This window comes from Narcine bancroftii, chromosome 11 (genome assembly GCF_036971445.1).
Source record: "Narcine bancroftii isolate sNarBan1 chromosome 11, sNarBan1.hap1, whole genome shotgun sequence".
Classification (NCBI taxonomy): Eukaryota; Metazoa; Chordata; class Chondrichthyes; order Torpediniformes; family Narcinidae; genus Narcine; species Narcine bancroftii.
In genome coordinates this window covers 85,140,233-85,164,792 of record NC_091479.1, presented here as the reverse complement: position 1 = coordinate 85,164,792, position 24,560 = coordinate 85,140,233, and the positions used below count along the sequence as shown (strand labels likewise).

Below are 24,560 nucleotides of genomic sequence, written 5' to 3'. Positions count from 1 at the left end.
TTCTCTTGCTCACTTGATGGTCTTCCTTAACTGAAGGAAGTGATTCTGCAAAGGCTCTTGCCTCCTCTATTTCCACAAAGAACCTAGGTTGGTTATTGTCCAGAAACACCTTAAAAATAGGTGGATGTCTGAAAGTAAATTTGTAGCCTTTCAAAGAATTGCCTTTACTGGATTAAATTATTTTCTTCTGTCCACCACTGCCTTATTCAAATCAGCATAAAATAAATTATTTCCATCAATGATCTCGTGTCCCATATTTTGTCTTGCACTTTGAACCGCTAATCTTAAAATTTTTACTTTATCTTGATAACGTACACATTTAATCAGTACAGCTCTCGGTGTTTGAGTTGGCAGTGGCTTCCTCCTTAAGGCTCTGAGCTCTCTTCAATTCCATTTGGAAAATTTTCTTCTCCTAGAAGTCTAGGAATACATTTTGGGAAAAAAAAATCCATAGGTTTTTTGCTTCCTTCAGAATCTTCTGTTAAACCAACAACCTTAACATTATTTCATCTGCTTTGATTTTACAATATATCCTTCTTTTCCCAGACAGATTTTGAACTCTCACCCTTCTCAATTCTGTCCATACAAATATTCACGTCATTTTTGACCATCTGCACATTCAATTTAACTGCCTGAACTTTAACTTTATTAACTTTGACAGTATATTTCTTCATATCACTTCTGATGTTCTGTATATCTCCTCTTAAAATCTGCTCTAAATCCTCTCTCCTCCAAGAAAAACTGTCAGATTTTTCTATTCTATCTTTGCAATTCATTCCTGAAATGATAGATTTGATTTGGTGATTTTTTTTTTCTCCTGCATGCTGATCATGGCATTCACAACTTTCCAAAAAATATTATGAGGAGAATTCTCATCCATGTGCCAGAGGTGGCCTTATTTATAAGTTGAACATAATTCCTATCTTTCCAATTTATCTTTGTCATCAACAAAGCAAAACTTCCTGCTTTTGCATTTCTGTTTTGAAATCCACGATTCTATATCCTGATCATGTTTCAACTTGCACAAACATCTTCGATTTAAGATTGATGCACACTAACATTTTTTCTTTTCCTTCGCTCTTTTAGATTGTATCATTTAGAAATATTATGTAAAAATAAGAACTAGATATAAAGGCCTAAATTATATTTTCTAATTTTCTGCATAGTAGTTGGATCATCACCCATTCAACTCTCTTTCAGTGATGCTGTAAAATTACGCTAATTTTATTTTCCACTGTGCGGCTGCCAACAGCCTCAAGAATACAGCCTTGATCCCATTGGCAGTCCACAAATTAAGAGACTGAGTAGCAACCTTGCAATTCAACTTGAGGCCTCGCCACTAGCATTATTCTGATACTATAATATGTTAGGCCTTGTTTACTTTAAATGTCACTAGTAATCAGAGATATTGGAAGAGTTCTGTTTATTTAAAATCGTACATTTTTTGTTTTTCATTAAGAATAAAGTAAAATAATCTCTTGGCTAAATTTGCCTTTTAAAACCAGTGACCTCAAATGAGAAGGGTTGGCTGTATATGCTATTTTTTTTTACTGTAAAAACCAAATAAAGGATCACTGAGCAGTGATGCAAGATGAACTTTGCATTGTCTCTAGGCTTTGCATCACTCGTGTTTGGTGTTAGTTGCTGGGCCCCGTTCCTCTAAGTGGAGTCACTGAGTGAATTAAAAAAAAAAATTCTTTTATACAATTTGTATTGTGAAACCAAATATTGAATCCTGATGCCACTAATCATTTGACATTATTTCCTCCCCCCCCCCCCCCCCAGCTTAGTATGCTTTTCAGGAAAGATCAGATTGCTGGATGTTGGCAGCTGTTTTAATCCATTTTTGAAATTCGATGAATTTTTAGCTGTTGGCATTGACATTGTGCCTGCTGTGGAGGTAAGAGATATCATGCCTATGTATAGTGTTTCTATGAATTATAAGCAAGCAGCCTTTTAAAAGAACAGAATGTAATTAGAGCTAGCATAGGTAGAGATTATATTTGGATTTTGGTTTTGAATGTTATTGGCTTATTTAAGGGGAAGACAAGAGTGGATATATTTTGACTGGTTTTCATTTTAAAAAAAAAGTTAACACTGCCCCACAATCTTTACAAATGTGACTATGAGTTGGATGGTTGGGTATTGAGAAAGGTGCCTGGAAGAAGGATAGTAAAGCATAATTTATATTTTTTGAGTATCCAGAAATTCTGATCTTTGACCACAATATTTTCCGCACTCACTTGAAACTCACTAGAGGATATGGAAAGTAGATTATACTGTGTAAGATCTTAATGAATTTAAAGTGATATGGTATTAATAGAATAACATCCAATAATCTGGAAGATTTGGCAATCCAGTGACAACAAAGACCTGACGATGCTGTGTCATGAAGTTTTATTATATGTTGATGATCTTTAAATTGAAAACTGGAAGGTGGACTTCCAGAGAGGGTGGTGTTGGTCACGTGCATTTATAAATCCTGAATTTTTAGGTTTTTGTGTAATATTAAATTAAATGAAAGGCACATAGTGATTAGAACACTAATTAATTAATTTGTAAATTAGTTAATGGCCCCCATCACCCCGCACGCAGCATCTTCCAGCTACTCCTGTCAGGAAAGGGATACAGAAGTATCAGATCCAGAACCACCAGGCTTCTTCCCACAGGCAGTGAGACTGCTGAGTAACTGATGAACTGCTCATACAAACCCTCCAAGACTCTACTGTTTATTTTTAAATATGTATAAATGTTCTGCATATGAATTGTTTGTGTGTTAGGTCTATATGTACTGTATGTTTGCATGTTTTTGCACTGAGGACTGAAGAATGTTGTTTCATCCAGTTGTTCTTTTACAATCAGATGACGATGAACTTGAACTCAAAATGCAAATCTTTACTTTGAGGCGTTAGTTATATTGAGTGATATAAAACAAAAATATAAGCACTTCAGCCAAAAGGGGTCTGATATTCTATTATCATAGACATGGAAAAACTTGAATCTTTGGTAGCATTGAGCCATTAGGTAGATGAGCATGAAAACAGGCCCTTTAGCCCTGACTATCAAACCCATTCACTTTAATTCCATTCTCCTCACATTTCCATCAATTTCCTGCAGATTCTGCCAGACATCTATTCTCTAGGATAATTTACAGAAGCCAATTAACTTATTTTGGATGTGGAAAGAAACGAACATCCGAAGAAAACCCACATGATCACAAGGAGTCATGCAAACTCCTTACAATACTAAAAGATCAGGATTGAATCCAGATCACTAGGCAGTGGGGCTTCTCTTCAGCTCTTCTCACTCTACCACTGAACATTATCTACCCCTCACTGTGAAGTATTTAAAAGAACCATCTGTTACATACCGATTCTTCTGGTGATTAATTTGTAAAACACTTTGTTTCTGAGGCCTCCATGAAATAATGTGGCAGAAGGTAAAATTGTTCTGACTAAGAACATGGTAAAGTACTGTAGCTCCTATATATGACTATGGCGACATTTTTGTCTGTAAAGCATAAAGAAAAGAATGCAGAAAGGCAACACAAAAGGTGGGAGAGTGTAGGACCAGAAGACACACAGGCTCAGATTAAAAGGACTGAGATGAGGAGAAATATCTTCAGCTGGACGGAGGGTGTTGAATTTGTTGCCACAGATGGCTCTGAAGGTCAAGTCACTGGTTATATTTAAAGCAAAGGTTGATTGGTAAGGGTATTAAAAGTAATGGGCAGAGGGCAGGAGTATAGGGTTGAAAGGAAAATTACATCAGCCATGATTTGAATGGTCAAGCAGATTTATGTTCTTAATTTTGCTCCTCAGTCTAGAGATCTTAAAACAACCTGCTAAGTGAAGAAAGGCTGTTAGTGGAAAGCCCCATTTACCAAGGGTGCTAAGGGAGCAATTCTTACATTGATGAGAAAAGTAGTTTCTGCTCTCCAAGAAGATACTGGTACATATTTTGTGTAGCTGTTCCCATGAGTAAATGGCACTTTCTGTGCCGCTGGATTTTCTCAGGGTGCTGTTTTCACTTTACAGCAAACCATTTCCAGTAGAGTAGATGTATTCCCATCCCTTACACAGTAGGGAACAACTGAAAATGGATTTGTGAAAATTCCCAATGCCATAGGGTTGCTCAGGTACACTCTTTAATGAAAGACATCACACTTGAAATTTTCCCCCCCATTGTATTATCAGTAAACAAAAAGTCCTTGAGGACTTTTCTTGGTTGACTAATTTATGTACTCAAAAACCTTTGAATTTATATCACATTTTATTCTAAAATAATTTTACAGTAGTTTTAATGTTCAAAAGTTGATCAAACTGCAAATGCTGAAATGATTTCTCAATGAGCATTTTAAATAAAGTAATTGTAATCAATATTCACCTCGACCCCACCTCAGATTACCCTGAGACATACATATTGTATGTAATGACCGCTTTAGAAATGCAGGTTTTCTTTGTAGATGGCATTTGAGGTCATGACTTCAGGCGGACCTTGAACTATTGGTTTATCTTCTAATTAAAGTAATGCAAGTTTTATTTCCCCTCTCAGAAAATGATTTTTTTTTTTTACAAATGGATAATTTTAATGATTTCTTTTTACTGTAAAGTTATGTGAATATATTATAAATACAAGTGTTGCTTATTTAAAATCTCAAAATCTGTTCAGAGTTGCAGCAGCAAGCAGGTTTTGAAGGCTTGAACAGTACAAATATTCAATGCTCTCTGAGCTTAAAACTGCAAAATTACTTTTTAATAACTTCATTGCATATTTAATAAAAAAAAATTAAAATGCAATTCTATCTGAAGAAATGGCGTACTTTATTCTGACATTAGTCATTGTGCTTCCTTATCCAATACAATGGTGTTAAAATGTTCATGCAAGGTATAAATTGCACAAGTTTTGGCAGAGTTTAATTGCACAATTGCTGTTCAGGGCCATTGTGAACCTTGCAAAGATTAGATAGTTTCTAAGCTATTGTGAAATAATATTGCAAATGTCTTTTCTTTGATGCAGAGTGTGTACAAATGTGATTTCCTCAATCTTCAATTGCAGCAACCTCTTCAGCTTGCTCAAGATACAATAGATGCTTTTCTCAAACAGCTAAAAAATCCAATTGACTCCCTCCCTGGAGAATTGTTCCATATCGTTGTTTTTTCCCTTCTGCTGTCTTATTTTCCTGCCCCTTATCAACGCTGGATCTGCTGTAAGAAAGCTCATGAACTTCTTGCACTTCATGGTTTGCTTCTAATAATCACACCAGATTCCTCTCACCAAAACCGACATGCCTATATGATAAAGAGCTGGAAAATTGCCATAGAATCTCTGGGATTCAAGAGATATAAATATGTGAAATTCTCCCACATGCATCTCTTAGCTTTTCGGAAAATTTCCCTGCAGACAACAAGTGACTTGGTCAGCAGAAATTACCCAGAGATGCTGTTTATTCCACAGGATTTCAACAATGTGGATGAAGAAGAATGCTCAGAAACCAATTGTCCAGATCGCTCAGAAAGTGAAGATGATCTATTAGCGTACAATTTTATGGAGTTACCTGATGCTCCATATGATTCAGACTCTGGAGAGAGCCAAGCAAGCTCTATTCCTTTCCATGAAGTGGAAGATTCAGTATTGCTTTTAAGCTAACTGGTGATTTAATTTGCTTCCAGAGCTGCTGTGTTGCCAAAATAATTCTGATTGCATAACTCGTATTATATACAGAAGATGCAATACAGTTTGCACATAGAAAATGCGAAGCGTTTACAAAGTGGGCTCCTCTTCCACACATTAGAAAAAATGAAATTCTTTGAGGAGTATAAAAAATGAACAAACATTTGTCATCTCATTAAGAAGGTAACCAGTGTAAATCACAGGAAGAAGGTTACTGAAATGATTTGGTAATGTAAATGTCAAATACCTCAATAGAGCTTTGAGAGCTTTGTGAACTGAAAGTCAACCAAGAAATCTTGATATCTTGATGTATTTTGATATTTCAGTAGTAGCAATGTAATTTACATTCACAACTGCAGTATCAACAGCAAAATGATACATGTAGGAATTGGGCTGAAGGGACCTAAATCAAAGAAGGGAAAATGTACCAGAGGGAATGGTTGGCATTGATTCATAATGATTTTAAGTTTAACTTGAGAGATCACTTTATTGTGCTCTTATTTGGCTCGTGTTATCAATTTGGCGCCAGGAGCATTATTTAAACTGCACATTCATTCTGGTGCATTTGTTATTTCCCCTTATTTCATTGCTTCGGAAAGAAATGCAAAAAAAAACATTAAGCTTCTGCTGACTGCCTGTAGTAGGCATTTAAATTATTTTTTTTTTGCATTCCATTTTAGAACAAATTGGCATTGGTCTTGAAAGGTGTATACTATTTTGTTCTGGTGACCTTGCAAGGAAAAAAAATCTGCTGATGTGTGTAGTCAAATTCTATTGGGTTGTCATAAGTAAATTGGAAACAAAACAAGAAGTCTCTGCATAGTTGAATGCCACAACGGAGGACAATTACCTGAAATTTATCTTTTGTATACATTACTAATCAACAGCTTTTTTTAATGCCATTTCTGAGCAGCTTGTCAGGCAGAAATGTGTACAACTGACCTATTTGAAAAGGTAGTATTTGCCTGGAAATAATTTGCATATATGCCATCAAAAATATTACAAAGGTTATCTACTTGATTGGAATATAAATTTCTTTATTTTGTTCCATATTAATGATCAGATACCTTTCCAGTTCTACTGAGTGAAATCCTCTGTGCCTTTCTTGGCTCAGTGAATATCATCTGCATTATATGCCTTTGTCAATGGAAATCGAAGAATAGGTTTGAATTGAAGCTGCCAATTCAACTGGAGATATTTGCACTAAACTCATGCCCTAGTAATTTCCAGGTTATTCTTCTGAATCGTTCAGTTTTGGATATTTAACCAGTTACCTTGGGGGGGAACAAAATATACACTTTTCTTTCCGCAAGAGAATCACGTAATGCATTCCATTGCATATTTTTTTTTTAAAAAAGCTTTAAGTTTCATTCTAGTGTCTCAACGCTAATATTCTACTATTTCTCCAATGTTTGCTATTAGTTAGCACTTTCGTATGCTCATCACATGTGTTCAAGGTTCATATCAATGCTTGCTTCAGTAGATATCCCAACTGTGCTGCTTAGTTCCTTTTTAAATGGATTAACAAAAGCAGATTGCATAGTTGACTAAAATACGATGGATCTCTGGAATCATTTTGTAACTACCTGTGGCATGAGAAAATGAAGAAAATTCAAAAGATATGAGAGTGATTAAGGAAAATGTTTTCCCACAGTTATTTCATCCATTAAAATTTTCTTTGGATTTCTGGGCCCTTGTGGTTAGCTCATTTCTTAGCCCTTTGTTTTGAATGATATACAGTGAAATATGCCTCTTTGAATGCATTTGAATTACAAATGCTGTAATAGAATTGTACTGCTGGGGTTATAATTAAATTTTGGTTGAGCCTGGTAGACTATGACCTGACGTCAAAATGAAGCAAATGGTGAAAGGATGAAGTTTTGTAATTGTGAAACATCTTAAAAATATTACACAGATTTAGCACTGGACCGTCAAAATCATTTTGCATTAATGCTACATTTGTAGCACAAATAGGAAAACACCCATTTACAGAAAGAAAAAAGGTTGGCAAATTTTCATGTCTCATTTTGAATGATCTACATGTATAATTATTAACTGGAGTAACTCTTATTTTAGATTGGATTTTTCATTTTGTTGGATTCATTGATGATTCTTTAAACTTTGGAGCCTTTTTAATGACACTAATCATAAACTTTCATTTGCAGTTTTTAAATTTTGGAGTACTGCCTACCTTAAACAAGTACTCGAAGCACTTCCATCTTTTTTACAAATGCATCGACTGTTGGGGGGCGGGGGGGGGGGGGGGAGGACGACTGCAGTTTCACAAATACGCCAACAAAACTTGTTTCAGTATCAATTGTTGAATTTCAATTCCAATCTTTAACTCATTAATCATTTATAATTTTTCATCAATCACAAAGTTGGCACTTGATTAGTGGTGTTCGATATCTGTGCCAATATTAGGGTAATGGGTTTGGAAACAGATTTTAAGTATAGTGCGATTTAAATAGATTTGGCAATTCAGTGTTGGTAATTGCAGGTAACAAATATCGTACTAAAGTGAACCTAGTGATCATTCAAAGGTTTTGATCCTAGAGAATACAAGTGTTAATCTTAAAAATACAAATTCAAAAGAATTTTTAAAAAAGTTAATAATTGCTGTAGTTAAATGTGTTTGTCTAGGACTATAAACTAAAACAGCTTTTTAAACTATTTTTCACAAAAAGCACAATTCTGCATACAATTTGTAGTGTTGATATCTCACAATGAATGACGAAAATGTAATTGAAATGTGAAAATGGAGAAGCAATTTACTTTCTTGATGTTCCAAAAAAAACTACAAGGTATACTGATCAGTAACCATGGGGTCAGCAGGTAAAATGGCATTTTGGAAATGCAACTGAGTGGAATTATCTCAATGCATTTTGTGAAAAATTTGCCTCATAATGAGGCTTTGCACTTGAACCTTGTGACCTGGGTTAAAACTTTGGCTTTTAAATAAGCTTCGACTGATGCTCCATTTTCTTTATAATTGTTTAAATTTGTTTTCTTTTGGTTATTTTCTATTTCATTAGAATTAAAATATTGCATGTATGATGTGTTCATCAGTCTTGTATTATTTTTCTATGACTTGGGCTGTAATATGGAACTATCATCGTGCCAAAGAGTGAAATGTTCTCTTGTTTGGGTTTCCATTATCGAAAGATTAGTCCGAACCACGCCAAATACATTTCCAGTTTAGTCCAAAACTGCATTTCAAAAAACATTGTCTAAAATTTGATTGCTTTGAAGAAAGATGTATTTTCAGAACCTAATTCTTAAGTAACCATAATTCTGTAAATTTTGTTTCGAACCTTAGATAATTGGTTAAATTGTAATTGGAGAATTTATAGTAGTTAATCCTCAATAGTGTTGCAGTATAATGATATATATATATATATTTATATATTTTTTTTCAAAGGGTTATTAGCTTAAAACTGCAGCATTGATCAAGATGTCATCCTGATCTGAAATGTTGAAGCTTGACTTCTGTTACCTAATGTTACTTGTTATACCATGTGGAATACTTATTGAGGAATTTGCAATTTAACATCAGCTATGGAAACCCGACTGAGAGCATTAATGCCCGAGTATAGATTAATTGAATGGTACATTTGGTACTAAAATATTTCAAAAATAATTTTCTTCAGATACTCTGGCTCAGATCTGTATGTTAGACAGTGTGAGGAGAAATTGGATTGCTGTCTTATGGTACCTTGTTTATTTGTATCATCTCCACTAAACTGTGAATTTTCTATTCTAGCCATTTTTCATACAGGAAGTGCTTATAATTATTCTCACTAACAGTTACTTAAAATGTTCAAATGCATTGTGACATAGCCACAGTGTCTGACTGTCAACTGTGTAGTTGCTAGGGCAATAAACTGAAATTTACACCTAATGGTATTTTGATTGTATTTTTCTGACAGAAGCAAAGCATTTACTGTATTTGAAAATGAATGTTTCTCCTATCTGATGAATAGATATTTTACCTTTTTAAAACATGAGTTTAAAATGTGCATTTTTCTGACTTTTAAGAAATAAAATCTGATGGAATGATACAAACTGCTCCATTTAAAAACAGTTATAATGGGGCTGGAATTTGTGACTATAATTTCAAGATTCAATTTATTGTCATATAATAAAAACTCTGCAATCTTACACAAAATTTGGCAGATTCACTATTGGCAGTAATTCACAGTCAGAGTCCAGTCCAAACCATCAGCAGCCTGAGCTCCTGATCCGAACCTCAAGTCAAGACACCTTTATTTATTGTTCATACCATGCTTGCACAGTGATTCTGAACCTTTTAACACTCATGTACCACTTTAAGTAATCCCTATGCCATCAGTGCTCTATGATTAGTAAGAGATTGCTTAAGGTAGTATGTGAGTGGGAAGATTGAGAATCACTGCTCTCGACCCAATTGTTACTGAAATATTTTGCTTCAAAAATTGTCGTTGGCCAATTTCCTTTGGAGTTATGAAACCGTGCACATAATGAGTCAATTAGTCACAATTAAAACAGTAGTTTTCAAACTTTTTCTTTCCACCCATATACCACAATCACAGAGCACCAATGGCATAGGGAATTCTTAGTGATATGTGAGTGGAAAGAAAAAGGTTGAGAACCACTGAGAGTGTTTCTCCAGGACCACAGAGGATATTGACATAAATATAAGTTTGAATAGAAATTACACATTAAAATATTAAGACGAGTACTGTTACAGTCCAGGGAACCCTATCCCAAATGTTCTGGGAGTTTAGGAGTGTGATGGCTTGGCGGGGGGGGATGAGCTGTTGCCCAATCTGGATGAGTGCTGCAGTACCTCCTACCAGATGGCAGAAGGGAGAACAGTTTATTGAGGCGTGTGTGGAGTTCTTCACAATGTTTTGCCTGCATTGAGTGTTGTAAATGTCCTGCATGGTAGAAGAAAGTCCCCGATGATATTTTCTGCTAATTTTACTATCTTCTGCAGGGTCTTGCAGTCTGATGAGGTACAGCTGCTAAACCAGGCGGTGATGCAGTTATTCAGGATGTTCTTGATACATCCTCTGTAGAATATAGTGAGGATGGAGGGTGGGAGATTAACTTTCCTCAGCATTCGAAGGAAGTAGAGGTGCTGCTGGGCTTTCTTGGCTATGGAGCTTATGTTAAGGGACCATGTGAGGTTCCCTTAACATAAGCTCCATAGCCAAGAAAGCCTACCAAGTGCACTCCGATACATTCAGGACCCTTCAGTGCCCTCGACACCCTCACATCCCAGCTCCAACACCTGGTACCTCTTCAGCCAGTCCTAAGCCAGTCTCCAGCAATCCACCTCCTGGTGTGAATCCTTTGACTGCAGCCACCAGCAATTCACAACCTGCATAGTTTTCTCACCTCGAGTTGCCTGTGTATTCCTCAGCCTCAGAGTCCCTCACTGGCCTGCTGCTATGGTCATCATCCCGTGCTTCTAAAAAGGGGGATAATCTCATTCTCTGGTGCCCAGCGCCAGTCCTCCACTTCCCTGGAGTCTGCAACCTCTCATGGCTACTGCAGATCATAGGTGCTGCCATCTTGGGTGCAGAACCCATGGTTGCAGAATTTTAAAATAAAACCATCATCAGCTCCCTCAACGTGCCATTTAAGGCTTGTATGGGACCAATAACAGTCAGATTGGGCAGTTGGACTCCTCAGGAATACTGTGACTCCACAGGTCCACACCTGCTGCTACAGCAGCTCCGGCAGTGTCACTGTTTATCCTCCCTCAAAAGTTTTTCCATTTAGTCCCGCACAACTAAGTAATCTGACAATTTCAAGACTAAAATGTTCAAGGTAAGTGGTGGCGAGATATAGTTGGGGGAAATTTTAGTAGCAAGATCTGTTGTAAACCATATTGTACTTGACACTCCTGTCCACCCCTGATTAATAATGGAGTGATGAAATTGAAGTGCAATTATTTTAACCGGAACTATGGAGGCGAGCATCCATGTACAAATAGGGAGCAGAAGTGAAATATTTGGAATTGTGAAAGTGCTGAGGTTGATTGATTAGGAGAGGAAAGAACAAATGTGGATGGATTAAAATACAAGGAAGTAATTGGTTCTGGTCCTACGTTCAATTAAGATCAAAAGGTGGAAAATAAATAATTGGGAAAAGGCCAGCAGGGAGCACATGTTTAATAGATATGAGAATTTTGGTTGGGTGTCCCAGGAAAGACAAAAGTATCACACGTGGAGTAGAACAGATTAAGATAAGAGTTGATCAGACCAAACTACACTAATAGCTTCATAAAATACACCCTGGAAAGCACAGCTTGGTGGAAAGAGGGAGGATTTGTTTAGAGAACAAATATAACCTAGATACCCTTGTAAAGCCACAATGTTAATACTATCACCTACCAGTGGTTTTCTTTCCACTTGCATACCACCTTAAGTAATCCCGATGCCATGGATGCTTTGTAAGGGATTTCTTAAGGTGGTATGTAAGTTGGGGGGGGGGGGGAAGGTTGAGAAGCACTGCTCTAGACACAATGGTTACAGAATATTTTTGCATCAGAAAAATTGTCATTGGCCCATTTCTTTTGGAGTTATGAAACCATGCACATAATGAGTCAATTAGGTACAATTAAAACAATGGTTTTCAAACTTACCTTTCTACTCCCATATCACAGCACCTATGGCATAGGGAAAACCACAGACCTAGAGTAAGCTCAAAGATGACTAAGGCCTTTACAAATGATTGACATTTGAGATGGGAAATGAGACAATAGTAACATATCCACTGCAGAATCAACAGTTCAGAAGGGGTGAATTAAATGGTGCAGCTTGTCTTGATGGTTAAAAAAAAATCAGTTGTGGTGATACGCCATTAGGCAGGAGAACTGGCCCCACTTGTCACACACGCGGTGGGGCAGCTGGCCAAAATGGCGCCATCGGGGGTTTCCTCTTGACCTCGGCACCAGGCTCAAGATGCCTGCGCTTGGGGACCCACGTGATGCCCCGGTGACATCTGGATTCCCCCATTGTGGTTCTCAGCCCAATCCAGTCTGGGAGTATGAGAGCAGCCTGCAATAAATCAGCTTTTGCTCACTGAACTCAACTCATCTGGTTGTACGATCCTTCAGTTAGCAGTGTAGCCGCCGCTACAATTGGTGATCCCGACAGGTTCAAATGTCTTTGAACCCACATGAACGACCCTTTGATCAACGCTATAGCCATCAAGCTTCCTGACTTTTGGGTTCAGGAGCCAGATACCTGGTTTAGCCTAGCCACGCAGAGGCTCAGTTTCACCACCGCCAGATTTCATCGGATTCGACCAAGTTTTACCATGTGGTCGTCGCCCTGGACCAGGCCACTGCCAAAATGAGTGCTGCACCCCATTCAGCACCCACCCACGGAAGATAAGTATGGGATCATCAAGCAGGTGCTCACCAGCTCCCTCGGTCTCTTCAGGCAACAGTATGCCACTCGGATGCTGCGCCTCGACACCTTAGAGGACAGAACTCCAATCGAGTTAATGGACAAGATGCTCGCACTCATGGGTGATCACATCAACTGCCCACTTTTCTAGCACATCTCCCTCAACCATCTGAAGATATCTGGCCGTTACTGTCCCAGGAGAGCTTTCTCAACCCTAGGAAGGTCGCTCAAAAGGCTCAGGAGCTATGGCTCGAACGATTCCCGGAGGGCTCAGCAGTGCAGCAGGTTATGAATCACGGGTATGACCACGCCAAGCCTTCCTCTAGCGCTCTGGTGGAACACCCGGTTGTCGATACGGAGGCCCAGATCAGCGTCATCCCAACCACAGCCATCGAGTCCCAGAACCGGCCTCAGGGACCTCCCCTCCGGGCAGCCAATTTGACAAGAGATCCGAACGTATGGAGACAAGACAGTCCACTTCCAGATCAGCCAGCGGAAGTTCTCGTGGTTCACCATTTTGTCCCTTCCAACCGCCATCCTGGGTGTCTACTTCTACCTCGCCCACTGACTCCTGGTTGACATTCGAGGTAGGTGACTGGTAGATGCCTGTACCTTCCAATCCGTTCGTCTTAACGGCTCCCGCACAGAGCAGCCGCAGATGGTCAAGGTCAGCACACTCAAGGACAAGTTTCAGCGTATCCTGGATGAGTTCCTGGCCCTCCACAAGCCGCAGTTCTCCTCCGCCTCACCCCACCATGGGGTGTTTCATTACATCCCCATCCAAGGCCTGCCGGTCCACGCCAAGGCATGCCGGCTCCCGTCGGATAAGCTCCAGATAGCAAAGGAAGAGTTCTCACATCTGCAGGAGTTGGAGATCATCCGACACTCCGACAGTACTTGGGCCTCAACACTCCACCTGGTCCTGAAAGTCTCCGGCGGCTGGCGCCCCGTGAAGATTATCAATGGCTTAATGACACAACGGTACCTGATCCCTCACATCCAGGACTTTACAGCCAACCTGCTTGGCACGAGGGTATTCTCCAAGGTTGACCTGGTGCGTGGGTATCACCAATTCCCAGTGCAACCCGAGGACATACCTAAAACGGCCAAAATCACCCCCTTCGGCTTATTCAAGTTCCTACGCTTGCCATTCGGACTCAAGAACACCGCCCAGACTTTCCAGTACGAAGTCGGCCAGTCAGGAGAAGATGGTGCCCAGGTGAGACTTGTATTGTGCCCGGTCAATTTCTATAACCGCTTCATTCCAGGCGCTGTGCGCATCATGTAGGCGCTCTTCATCCTCATCATGGCCAAAGACAAGATACTCGCCTGGACTCCAGAGGCTAGCAGGGCACTCAAAGCCATGAAAGATGCCCTCGCGAAGGGTACCCTACTCATCCACCCATGCACTGACCTGCATATGGCGCTCTCAGTCGATGCCTCTGCCACAGCCATCGGCGCTGTCTTGGAGCAGCAGGTGAACAGACAGTGGAAACCACTGGCATTCTTTAGTCGACTTCTTCGCCAGCCAGAGCGCAAGTATAGCGCTTTCGATCATGAGTTGCTGTGCATGTACCTGGCGATGCATCATTACTGCTATTTCTGGGAGGGGAGGCCTTTCACCATTTTTACTGACCACAAATCCCTCACTTAGGCACTCGCTATGGCAAGAGATCCCTGGTCAGCCCACCAACAGCATCACCTCTCCTTCATGTCGGAGTTCACCACTGACATTCGGCACAAGGCGGGGAAAGACAATGTGGTCGCCGATGCACTCTCACGACCGGCCATTTGCTCGCTGATACCCAGGCTCTATTTCAACCAGCTTGCCTAGGACCAGAAGTCCGATGAGCAGATGCAGGCCTTCAGGACTGCCATCACGGGCCTGCGATTCCAGGACCTCCTGACTCCTCACGGTGAGGGCACCGTCCTGTGCGATGTCTCCATGGGCACCCCGCGACCAGTGGTTCCCCAGCAGTGGCACAGGCAAGTCTTCCCCCATATCCATGACCTTTCCCACCCTTCCATCTGGTCCACGGTCCGTATGGTGGCAGAACGTTTCATCTGGCACGAGCTTCGGAAGCAGATTGTATCCATTGCACACCAGAGCGCCCATAAAAATTTCGAACATGTCTGGGAACGGTTCAGCATTGGACCCTTGCCTGTTTCCCTTTTCACAGTGGTAGACAGGACCACTCGTTGGCCCAAGTCAATCCTGATGCCAGATTCCTCCACGGACTCCTGCTCCCGAGTGCTTTTGAACAGTTGGGTTGCCCGGCTCTGGGCACAGCTCGCCAACAGGCTGGGGATCGAGGTACATCACATCACGGCCTATCACCCACAGGCCAATGGGCTAGTCGAGCGAATGCTTAAGTTAGCACTTATGGCCCGCCTCACCGGCCCCAACTGGGTGGATGAGTTGCCTTGGGTGCTCCTGGGCATCTCACAACCCCCAGCAGTCACCACATTTTCTACTTCCCCGCCTCTGGGCTGAGTGGACTCCTTCACACCCCCACTGCCGCCCAGACATGACACACGGGACTCTTACATCCCCAGTGAGCTGTACTCGCAGAGTACTTTTTTATCAGGCGGGACCCGTCTTCAGCACCTCTACAACGACCATACAAAGGGCTGTACAAAGTCGTCCAACGTTCAGGATCTACTTTCACACTGGACATCGGTGGTAAGAGAGAACTGTTTACGGTGGACAGGTTAAAGCCAGCCCACGTCGACCCCACCGAACCAGTAGTTGTGGTCCAACCCAAGAAGCAAGTCTGCCCGGCAAAAAAGGACATCAGCGCTGGTTCTGGGGTGGGGGGCTGTGTGGCGGTATCCCATTAGTCAGCCAGCCAAAATGGCGCCGTCGGGGATTTCCTCCTGACCTCGGCACTGGGCTCAGAAGCCCACCCTTGGGGACCCACGTGATGCCCTGGTGACGTCGGGGTCCCCCAGTGTGGTTCTTGGCCAGGTCCAGGCTGGGAGTACAAGACCAGCCAGGCAGCCTGCAATAAATCAGTTTTGCTCACTGAACTCAACCCAGCTAGTTGTGCGATCCTTCAGTTAGCAGTGTAGTCGCCGCTACACAGTAATGAATCAATCACTTGACGGATGCTGAGAAAGAGAAGGAAGTTCCATGGCCCTAGATAAGAGGGAATCAAGTCCTGATGTATACATAAAATCAGAAATGTTTGAAACATTTAAGAAAGAAGGTGGAGAAGAGAAAATGAACGGTGTCACAATGGTGGTCTCGGAGACCAGGGCAAAAATGAAATTTGGAGGAGTATGTTGAAAATAGAAGTGAATGGCTTGGAACTGGAACAGCTGCTTAAAAAGCCTTGGGAGACCAATTGCTCTTAATTACTGGTTTAAGAATGTAAATAGAAATAAATGGCAAATTTATTACTTTGTATAAAATTAGTGAGAGAGTTTGTACAAAATTGTTGTCCCTGAGTTTAGATTTTAAAATGTATTAAATTTATCATTATTGCTGTTATCATTGATCATTTCAACTAGCTCTTCTGAGTTGGTCAAAAAAAATCAAAGAAATTACAAGGGCATTACGATTGGAAAAGATACATCACTGCATACAAATTGGTCCTTTAAGTTTGTTCTATTATTCAGTATGATCTCATTTGTCCATTTGGCTTTATCTTGAACCTATTCAAATACTTGGCGAACAAAAACCTACCAAACTCCGATTTAAGTCTAATATGGCATACGGTCCACTGAGACGAGACATCGATTGCCGGAGAAAGGAATGGCGGGGCTAGATGAGGCAGAGACTATTGCAGAAGCTTTAGAAAGCACCAGAAAGAAATTGGAGTACTCACAGGACCCTGGGGCTGGGACAAACGTCACACTGCTGGTCTCTCTAGCCCCACGATAAGAAAAGTATGGTGCCTCACAGGAACCCACAGCAGCAGCAGCACAACTTGAGGGTCCCAAGTGCTTTTTCTGTGGACAAAGAAAGGACCCCCAGAGCCCTCTGCCCTGCCAGAGAAAATGTCTGTTCTAACTGTGGAAAACGTGGGTATTATGCAAAAGTCTGCAGAAGCCCCAAGACCACAGCCAAGGCCCATTCTCATGCTAATGGGAGGCGGGAAAGCTCTTCTTTCTCCATAGACAAACAGAAGAAGAAGAATGCCGTGTGCAGCCGGCCATCTTGGACAAATGCTATAAAAGCAGAGGACACAGTCTTCAGGAGATGAATATGACGCCGAGTACTATCGGATTGAAGGACACACCAGACTTGCTTCTCTACGCATAAATCAGGCGAATCCACACAATTTATCTGAGACCACTGTGTACATCAAAATTAATGATGTGAGGGTAAATTGCTTAATAAATAGTGGAAGCACAGAAAGTTTTATTGACCAGTGGTTAGTCAACTGCCTTGCCCTCCCCACATGCCCGAGTGAGCACCAGATCAGCCAGCAGCTTTGCGGCTGAGGTAAAACGGTTTTGCAGGGTTACTCCAGAAATCCAGGGTACAAATTACGCAGGGTTCAAATTACTAGTACTCTCTCACCTCTGTGCCCCGATACTATTGGGGTTAGATTTTCAGTGCCAGTTAGAAAGCATTACAATAGTACACAACAGGCCTCATCCCCCACTATGCCTTTCGAAGAAACACTGCAGCCTGTCTTCCCCAAACATAGAACCCCCTCCGCTGTTCACACACCTGACCCCAGAATGCACACCAATAGCCACAAAGAACAGGAGGTATAGCCTGAGGGATAGAGCCTTCATTAGGACTGAGGTCCACAGGCTACTACAGGAGGGCATCATAGAGCAGACCACCAGCCCCTGGAGAGCCCAGGTGGTTGTGGTAAACTCAGGAGAAAAACTGCACATGGTAGTGGATTACAGCTAGACAATCAACAAATTTACACAACTAGATGCCTACCCCCTGACACGCATAGCAGACATGGTCAACAAAACTGCGCAGTATAAGATGTTCTCCACCATAGACCTGAAGGCAGCATACCACCAACTACCCATTAGATACAGCGATCGCATTTACACGGCATTTGAGGCAGACGGCAGATATCTGCAACTTCCCTTTGGTGTCATCAATGGAGTGTTCCTGTTTCAGAGAGAAATGGACCGAATAGTAGATGAGTTCCAAATGAAAGCAGTGTTCCCCTACTTAGACAACGTGACAATCTGTGACCACACTCAGGAGGATCATGACACAAATTTAAAAGGCTTCTTCCAGGCAGCTGAGGAAAGGAACCTAACATACAACAGGGACAAATGCATCTTTAGTGCCAGGAAGTTGCCAATCCTGGGCCACATAATGCAGAATGGGGAAATCAGCCCAGCTGCAGCCCATATGCACCCTCTCCTAGACCTCCCAGTGCCACACACACTGAAAGGACTAAAAAGGTGTTTGGGCTGTTCGCTTACTATGCCTAATGGGTCCCCAACTACGCCGACGGCCCGCCCACTTATAAAAGCCTCAGTTTGCTCACTGTGCCCAGCATCCACCAGAGCATTCAGGGACATTAGGGACCATATCGCTAAAGCTACCATGCAGTCCATAGAGGAGTCGATCCCGTTTCAAGTAGAAACGGATGCATCCGATGTGGCTCTGGCAGCCACCCTAAACCAAGATGGACGACCGGTGGCCTTTTTCTCACGAACCCTACAGGGGTCAGAAGTAAGACACTCAGCAGTAGAGAAGGGGTCCCTAGCCCTTGTGGAAGTAGTAAGGCATTGGCGACCTTATCTGGCATGCAAACACTTCACCCTCCTCAAGGACCAATGGTCTGTGGCTTTTATGTTCAATAATCCTGCGCTGGAGGATAGAATTGTCTACATTTAACTAGGACCTTCTATACCTGTAGAGCTCGTCGAAAGAATCAAAGACTTGTTGATCCAAACCAAGGCTTTTATTAGCAAAAGACAGGAGCTCTTCACAGGTGGCCGACCAGCCCGGAATGATCTGACCTGGCTAGGGACACAACCCTTTAAGGCTTTAAGTCAGTAGGCATGGCTTAGCTCTCAGCCAATTGCTGTAAGCACAGTCGAGATACTGTAACTATATACACTATATACATTGGTGATAGATCTGTACTATCACAATACCGCCCCGGGAGACCCAACGAGCCCCCCCGGACGCGCTGTCCAGAGGCACCTGTGCCATCCTTAAGCCCACGTCCCAGTTGCAGAGCTTGCACAATGAGCCGGGCCACCCGGGGGGGGAGGGGGGGGTCACTGGACTGTTTCACTTTATTAAAACCCCAAAACCTCCCATTTTCGGTCAGTGAACAAGAGCTGTGCCCCCCCCCCCCACCCAACTTGAGAAACATCAGCTATCACTTAAGCAGTGAGGAGGATACCTTTTTCCCAGTTTGGTGTACCATTTTCGGATGTGTTCTGCCTCACCCTGCGTGGATCTTCCCCAAATTGGAACCTCGATCTCTGATCCGTGGAGTGCGCGGCACTTCTCAGGGAGCCCTTCTTTCCCTTTCTTCCTACTCTTTCCTTGGGTGGGTACAACCAAATACTGGATTTACATTTGTACCTGGAATTGACTGGTCAAAATTTTTGGCTAGACTATATTTAAAAAAAAACACCCAGATCATACATTTGATCTAAATACCGTAACAAAGTTTTATCCACTTAAACGAACTTGAAGCGTGAAACAACTGTGATCTGATGTGTTCTTTTCTTTGGCTTGGTTTCGCGGACGAAGATTTATGGAGGGGGTAAATGTCCACATCAGCTGCAGGCTCGTTTGTGGCTGACAAGTCCAATGCGGGACAGGCAGACACGATTGCAGCAGTTGCAGGGGAAAATTGGTGGGTTGGGGTTGGGTGTTGGGTTTTTCCTCCTTTGTCTTTTGTCAGTGAGGTGGGCTCTGCGGTCTTCTTCAAAGGAGGTTGCTGCCCGCCCAACTGTGAGGCGCCAAGATGATGCTGAACCAAGCCATGAAAGACCTCAACAATGAAGACGCTGTTACATCTGATGTGCTCAGTGCTTCTTGAAACCAGGAGACGTTTGCTCTAATGTTTGCATCAGCTGTATTCCGCTGGCGAGCATTATTGGCTTCTCGTTCACGTTGTGCGGAACCTTCCCCAGTGCAGAGCAGAAGGTGTCGAAATGAATCCTGTGCCATTTGTCATTCATTTGAAAGGGAGCGGGATTTGACTCAGCGGCGGGGACGAGGGGACACGACGTGGTCAGCAACACTTCACCGCCGCCTCGTCTCGCGAGACCGGGGTGGGGAGCACGGCCGGCCCCGCCCCCAACCCCAACCAATCACCTGCGTGCTCGCGTTTCTCGCGCTCGCTGCTGGGGTGCTTCGTGTCCGCTGCCGGCCGCCGTGCGAGGGCCCGGTGAAGATGGCGGCGATGGGTGTGGAGTGAAGAAGTGGCCTTCTTGTTCACCGCCCCGTACGGCTGCACGAGAAGCGCCGTGCGGTCCGTCCCCAGGTGAGCGGGGAGGGGAGGGCCGGGGACCTGTTGCGGCCTTTGTGTCCCCCCGACCCATCCCCCTCACTTTCACCAACCCTGGGTGACCCACCTTCCCCGAACTCGGGTTTAGTTGACGCTCCCTCTTTCTCCACCTGACTCCAAAGTTTGAAGAAATAAATCAGATTTGATTTACTTACCTGCCACGTCAGGGAAAGGGATGGCATTCCATTAATCCAAGGATGTTTTATGACCAAGGTGGCCCCGGAGGACTCTTTACCCCTGGGGCAGAAACACTCGGTAGATAAACCAATCATAATGATTTCAAGCAGCCGTTCTCAAAGGGTGGGGGGGGGAGGCTACAGCGCATTTAAAGGGGGGGGGGGTCCGCGGACTGGAATCATATTGATGTTTTAGCACGGGAGAAACCATCTAAATTTGACTGTTTCACAGGGAGGGGAGGGGAAGAGGAAGGGGAGAGGGGGGGGGGAAGAGGAAGGGGAGAGGGGGGGGGAAGAGGAAGGGGAGAGGGGGGGGAAGGGGAAGGGGAGAGGGGGGGGGAAGAGGAAGGGGAGAGGGGGGGAAGGGGAGAGGGGGGGGGAAGGGGAGAGGGGGGGAGGGGAGAAGGGGGGGGGCATAAAATTTGAAGAGTCCTTAGAGGGCCCCAGCCAAAAGCAAGTTGGGAATGGCTCATTTAAGACAATGGAAATGAAGAAGCTCTTATATAAAAAGCAAAAGTATACCAAGGAATGACAGAAATGCAGGAAGAAATGGAAATAGAAAGGGCACACAGAGCATTAGCTCCAAAACCACAGGCATATCAAAAATCAAGATCCATCTTAGTAAAACGTTTGAGATACACGACAACCAGCGCACTGGTGGCATCATGAAGAGAGCCTCTGCTTCCTCAGGAGTTTGCGGAGGAGCTACTGGAGTTGTTCAAGTGAACCGGTACGGACTTGAAGGGCCGACATGGCCTGTTTCCGTGCTGTAAATGGTTAGATGGTTATATGGATAGGATAAGAGTGGTGATGAGGATCTCTCCTCCCCTCCCTCCTCCTCTCTGTTTATCTGCAGCTTGCTGACTGAAAGTATGGTGGAGGCAGAAATCTACCACTTGCTGGAAAAATGCTGGGATGTACGCTATGATTTAACAGGGCTATAAATTAAGAGCTGGAAGGTGAGAATAGGTCACGTAGCTCTTTTATCAGTAGCATGGACACAATGAGCCAAGCAGCTGCTTCTGTGTCACATAATTTCTTTGGTTACGTCTGTGAGAGTATATTTTCCATGCCTTTTTCGCTCTCTGCTGCAGAAATATTTATCCGTGATCTTGTCCCTTCCAATTGCATCCATTACTAATCTTGTGCTGTATTTCACCTTTCACCTTAATGCATTCAGACTTACTCATATAAGATCCTAAATTCCATTTGCTCTCTGGTCCTGAACTTGATGCTCATTGGTTCACCAAGGTCTCTGTTTTAAAATTCTTATTTCCTTATTCAAATTTATGGTCATTCCTAATGCTCTCACAGCCCTACAGACTCTCCAAGTACAATTCTGGCCTGTTATGTATCCCCCAGTTTGTTCATCTTGTTACTGATGTCTCCATTCATGTAAATTATATTCTCTCACATTTCTTTGCTGCTTTTGCTTACCTGCCATGTGTTTTACTGTACATAAAAGGAAGCAATATTTTGTACATCTACATATCTGCTTCTATATCTAATGATATTATTCTTCTCGGGCAGTGATAATATAAAGATAATTTACTGATATCATTATTTCTGAATGGGAAAGATCCATTATCAGATGTAGGTGTTTCTAAACAGAACAAATTTCTTAAGAGATAGAATTAGAAATGTAAAACATGAAATAAAATTTAAATACCATAGATTGAATTGTTGCACAAAGGAGACATGATGCTATGGAATTTTTGATTTCTCGCAATGAAAGTTGTGGCTGTGATGTCATGAAGGCAACATTTTGGGGAATTTTGTGACATAAATTATCAAGAAACTCCTTCAATCTCAGTTGCCAATACTGTATTAAGATCAATTCTATTAGAACTGTGCAATCAAAGTTATCACACAGCTGCGTAACACAGTAAATTAGTGAATGGACTATCCTTTCAGTGTACAAGTTAACTGTTGCTATATCACATGTACAGTATGTAAAATGCCTCAGGGTCTCAATCAGCATTCAAAAAGATGTTGACCACTGGAGCGTGATCAATGACCACACACAGACACGAAGGGCCAAAGGCTTTATTGATCTAAAGATCTAAGCATGCCTCAGCATGCTGCTGGCTCAAGTCCAAGGGCAGGTATGAGGGAGGAGACGAGGGCTCTCGCCTTTATTAGGGCTCTTAAGGGGAGGAGCTTCCAATTCAGCAGGCGGACCAGCCTGCCCAGGTCAATGGGGTAAGGTTTTGGAACAGTGGGAGTGGAGGGACCTGTAGGGTGGCCAGGCTGCAGGTTGGTAGTACTGTCCGGCCTTCAGGTGCGTGATTTGTCCTCTCCAGGAAAGGGGGCAGGACCTTTTGGAATGGTTGTTCCTGACTGTGAGCGGGGGGATGGGGGTTGTCAAACTGCATCAGCACCCTTTTGAGCTGGCACTGGAAATCCAGTCCCAATATGATGGGGACACAGATATGGAGCATCACCAGCAGTCTGAAATTTTTGTATTTCGTACCCCCATGGTTAGGTTCACAGAGCACTTCCCGCAGATTTCTGTCGAGAGGGACTTGGAGGCTAGTGCTACCCGACACTTCTCAGGGGAAACGATCAGGGAGTAACAATCGACAGTGCTCGGGTGTGTGAAACTCTAGGTGCTCCCCGTGTCGAACAGACAGCACGTAGTGTGACTCTTTACCTCTATGTCCATCATAGACCGTCCCAGCTAGTGTGGTTGACTCTGGTCCAAGATGATTGAGGCTAACGTCAGTTCTCTGACCCGCTGCTGCCATGCCTTTAAGTCGGTGGCCGCCGAGATGACTGTCCGGGAGATCATGAATATGGATTGCACATGGTGAAGCCCGGAAGTGAAGCCGGCAGTGACGTTCCTCCTGTCGTGACATGGGCCTGGAAGTTTGGTTCTCCACAACCACAAGTGACAAGCTCGGTCCAAAATGCCAACGAGGGTCACAGTCTGCATGCGGCACTGCTGGCCGGAGGCTTAGATCAGCATACCCTTGTATAGTGCCCTTTTCACCGGCAGATCGAGCAAGACAGTACTTTCACAGATGCTTGCTCTGGCCGCAGTAGTTGCACCTTGTGTGCTTGGCAGTTGCGGCGGTAATCAAGGGTAGGGGCCCCGATTCCCAAGATGGCACTGCCCATTCTGCGTATCTGGGGGCTATGTGGCCCACGGCATAGGCCGCATTTTTTTGGGGCGTCTCCATGGCCCAGGCCATCCGCACGCCCTCCAGTAGGGACCGATCGCCCTTCTTCAGGAGTTGCTCGCGGATGTGTTGGAAGCACAATCTAGTGACCAGCCCGTCGTGGACAAGCTCCTCCTGGTTCTCCACTGCTGTCACGTCCCAGCTCCCACAAGGCCCGCACAAATACGTCAACTGACTCACCTGGGCCTTGGCGTCGGGAGCCAAGCTGGAAGCACGTATACATTGTGTTCCTCAGCACTCCATACTGATGCTGGAGCAGGGCCATCATTTCTTCATACCCCGTGCAATCGCAGATCAATAGGTATGTGCGATGGCCTACTGCTGCGAATAGTAGATCATACTTATCGCTGTCTGCTGTGATTTTGTGGTGCTTCATGTAGGCCTTCAAGCAGTGTAGCTGCATGTCAAATTTCACAGAGGCCTCTGGGTCTTTCAGGTCGATCTCCAGCTTCTCCAACCAAATTACCTTGTCCATGGCGGTTAAAAATTTAGATCAATAAATTGTAACGCGATCAATGACCACTCAGACACACGAAGGAACGGCCAAGGCTTTATTGATCTAAAGATCTAAGCATGCCTCAGCATGCTACTGACTCAAGTCCAGTATGAGGGAGGAGACTAGGACTCTCGGCCTTTATTGGGGGTCTTGAGGGGAGGGGCTAC

At 43.2% G+C, this 24,560-nt stretch overlaps 1 protein-coding gene across 9 annotated transcripts in view; it reads left to right on the top strand.

The window, feature by feature from the left end:
• The window catches only part of samtor (S-adenosylmethionine sensor upstream of mTORC1), a 77,727-nt gene that overhangs the window by 34,852 nt on the left and 18,315 nt on the right, over positions 1–24,560 (top strand). For 2 of the 9 annotated variants that reach the window (XM_069903822.1, XM_069903821.1), the window contains exons 1-2: positions 20,322–20,515; positions 21,572–21,674. The exons of 4 other annotated variants lie outside the window; for them this stretch is intronic. Coding sequence is in view for 1 of the 5 variants with exons in the window: in XM_069903825.1 (XP_069759926.1) it covers positions 1,786–1,900; positions 5,020–5,649 (745 nt within the window). In the remaining 4 variants the exon portion in view is untranslated. Of the gene's footprint in view, positions 1–1,785; positions 1,901–5,019; positions 9,575–20,321; positions 20,516–21,571; positions 21,675–24,560 lie in introns of those variants that run through there. 3 more of the 9 variants (XM_069903823.1, XM_069903824.1, XM_069903825.1) reach the window with 2 other exon arrangements.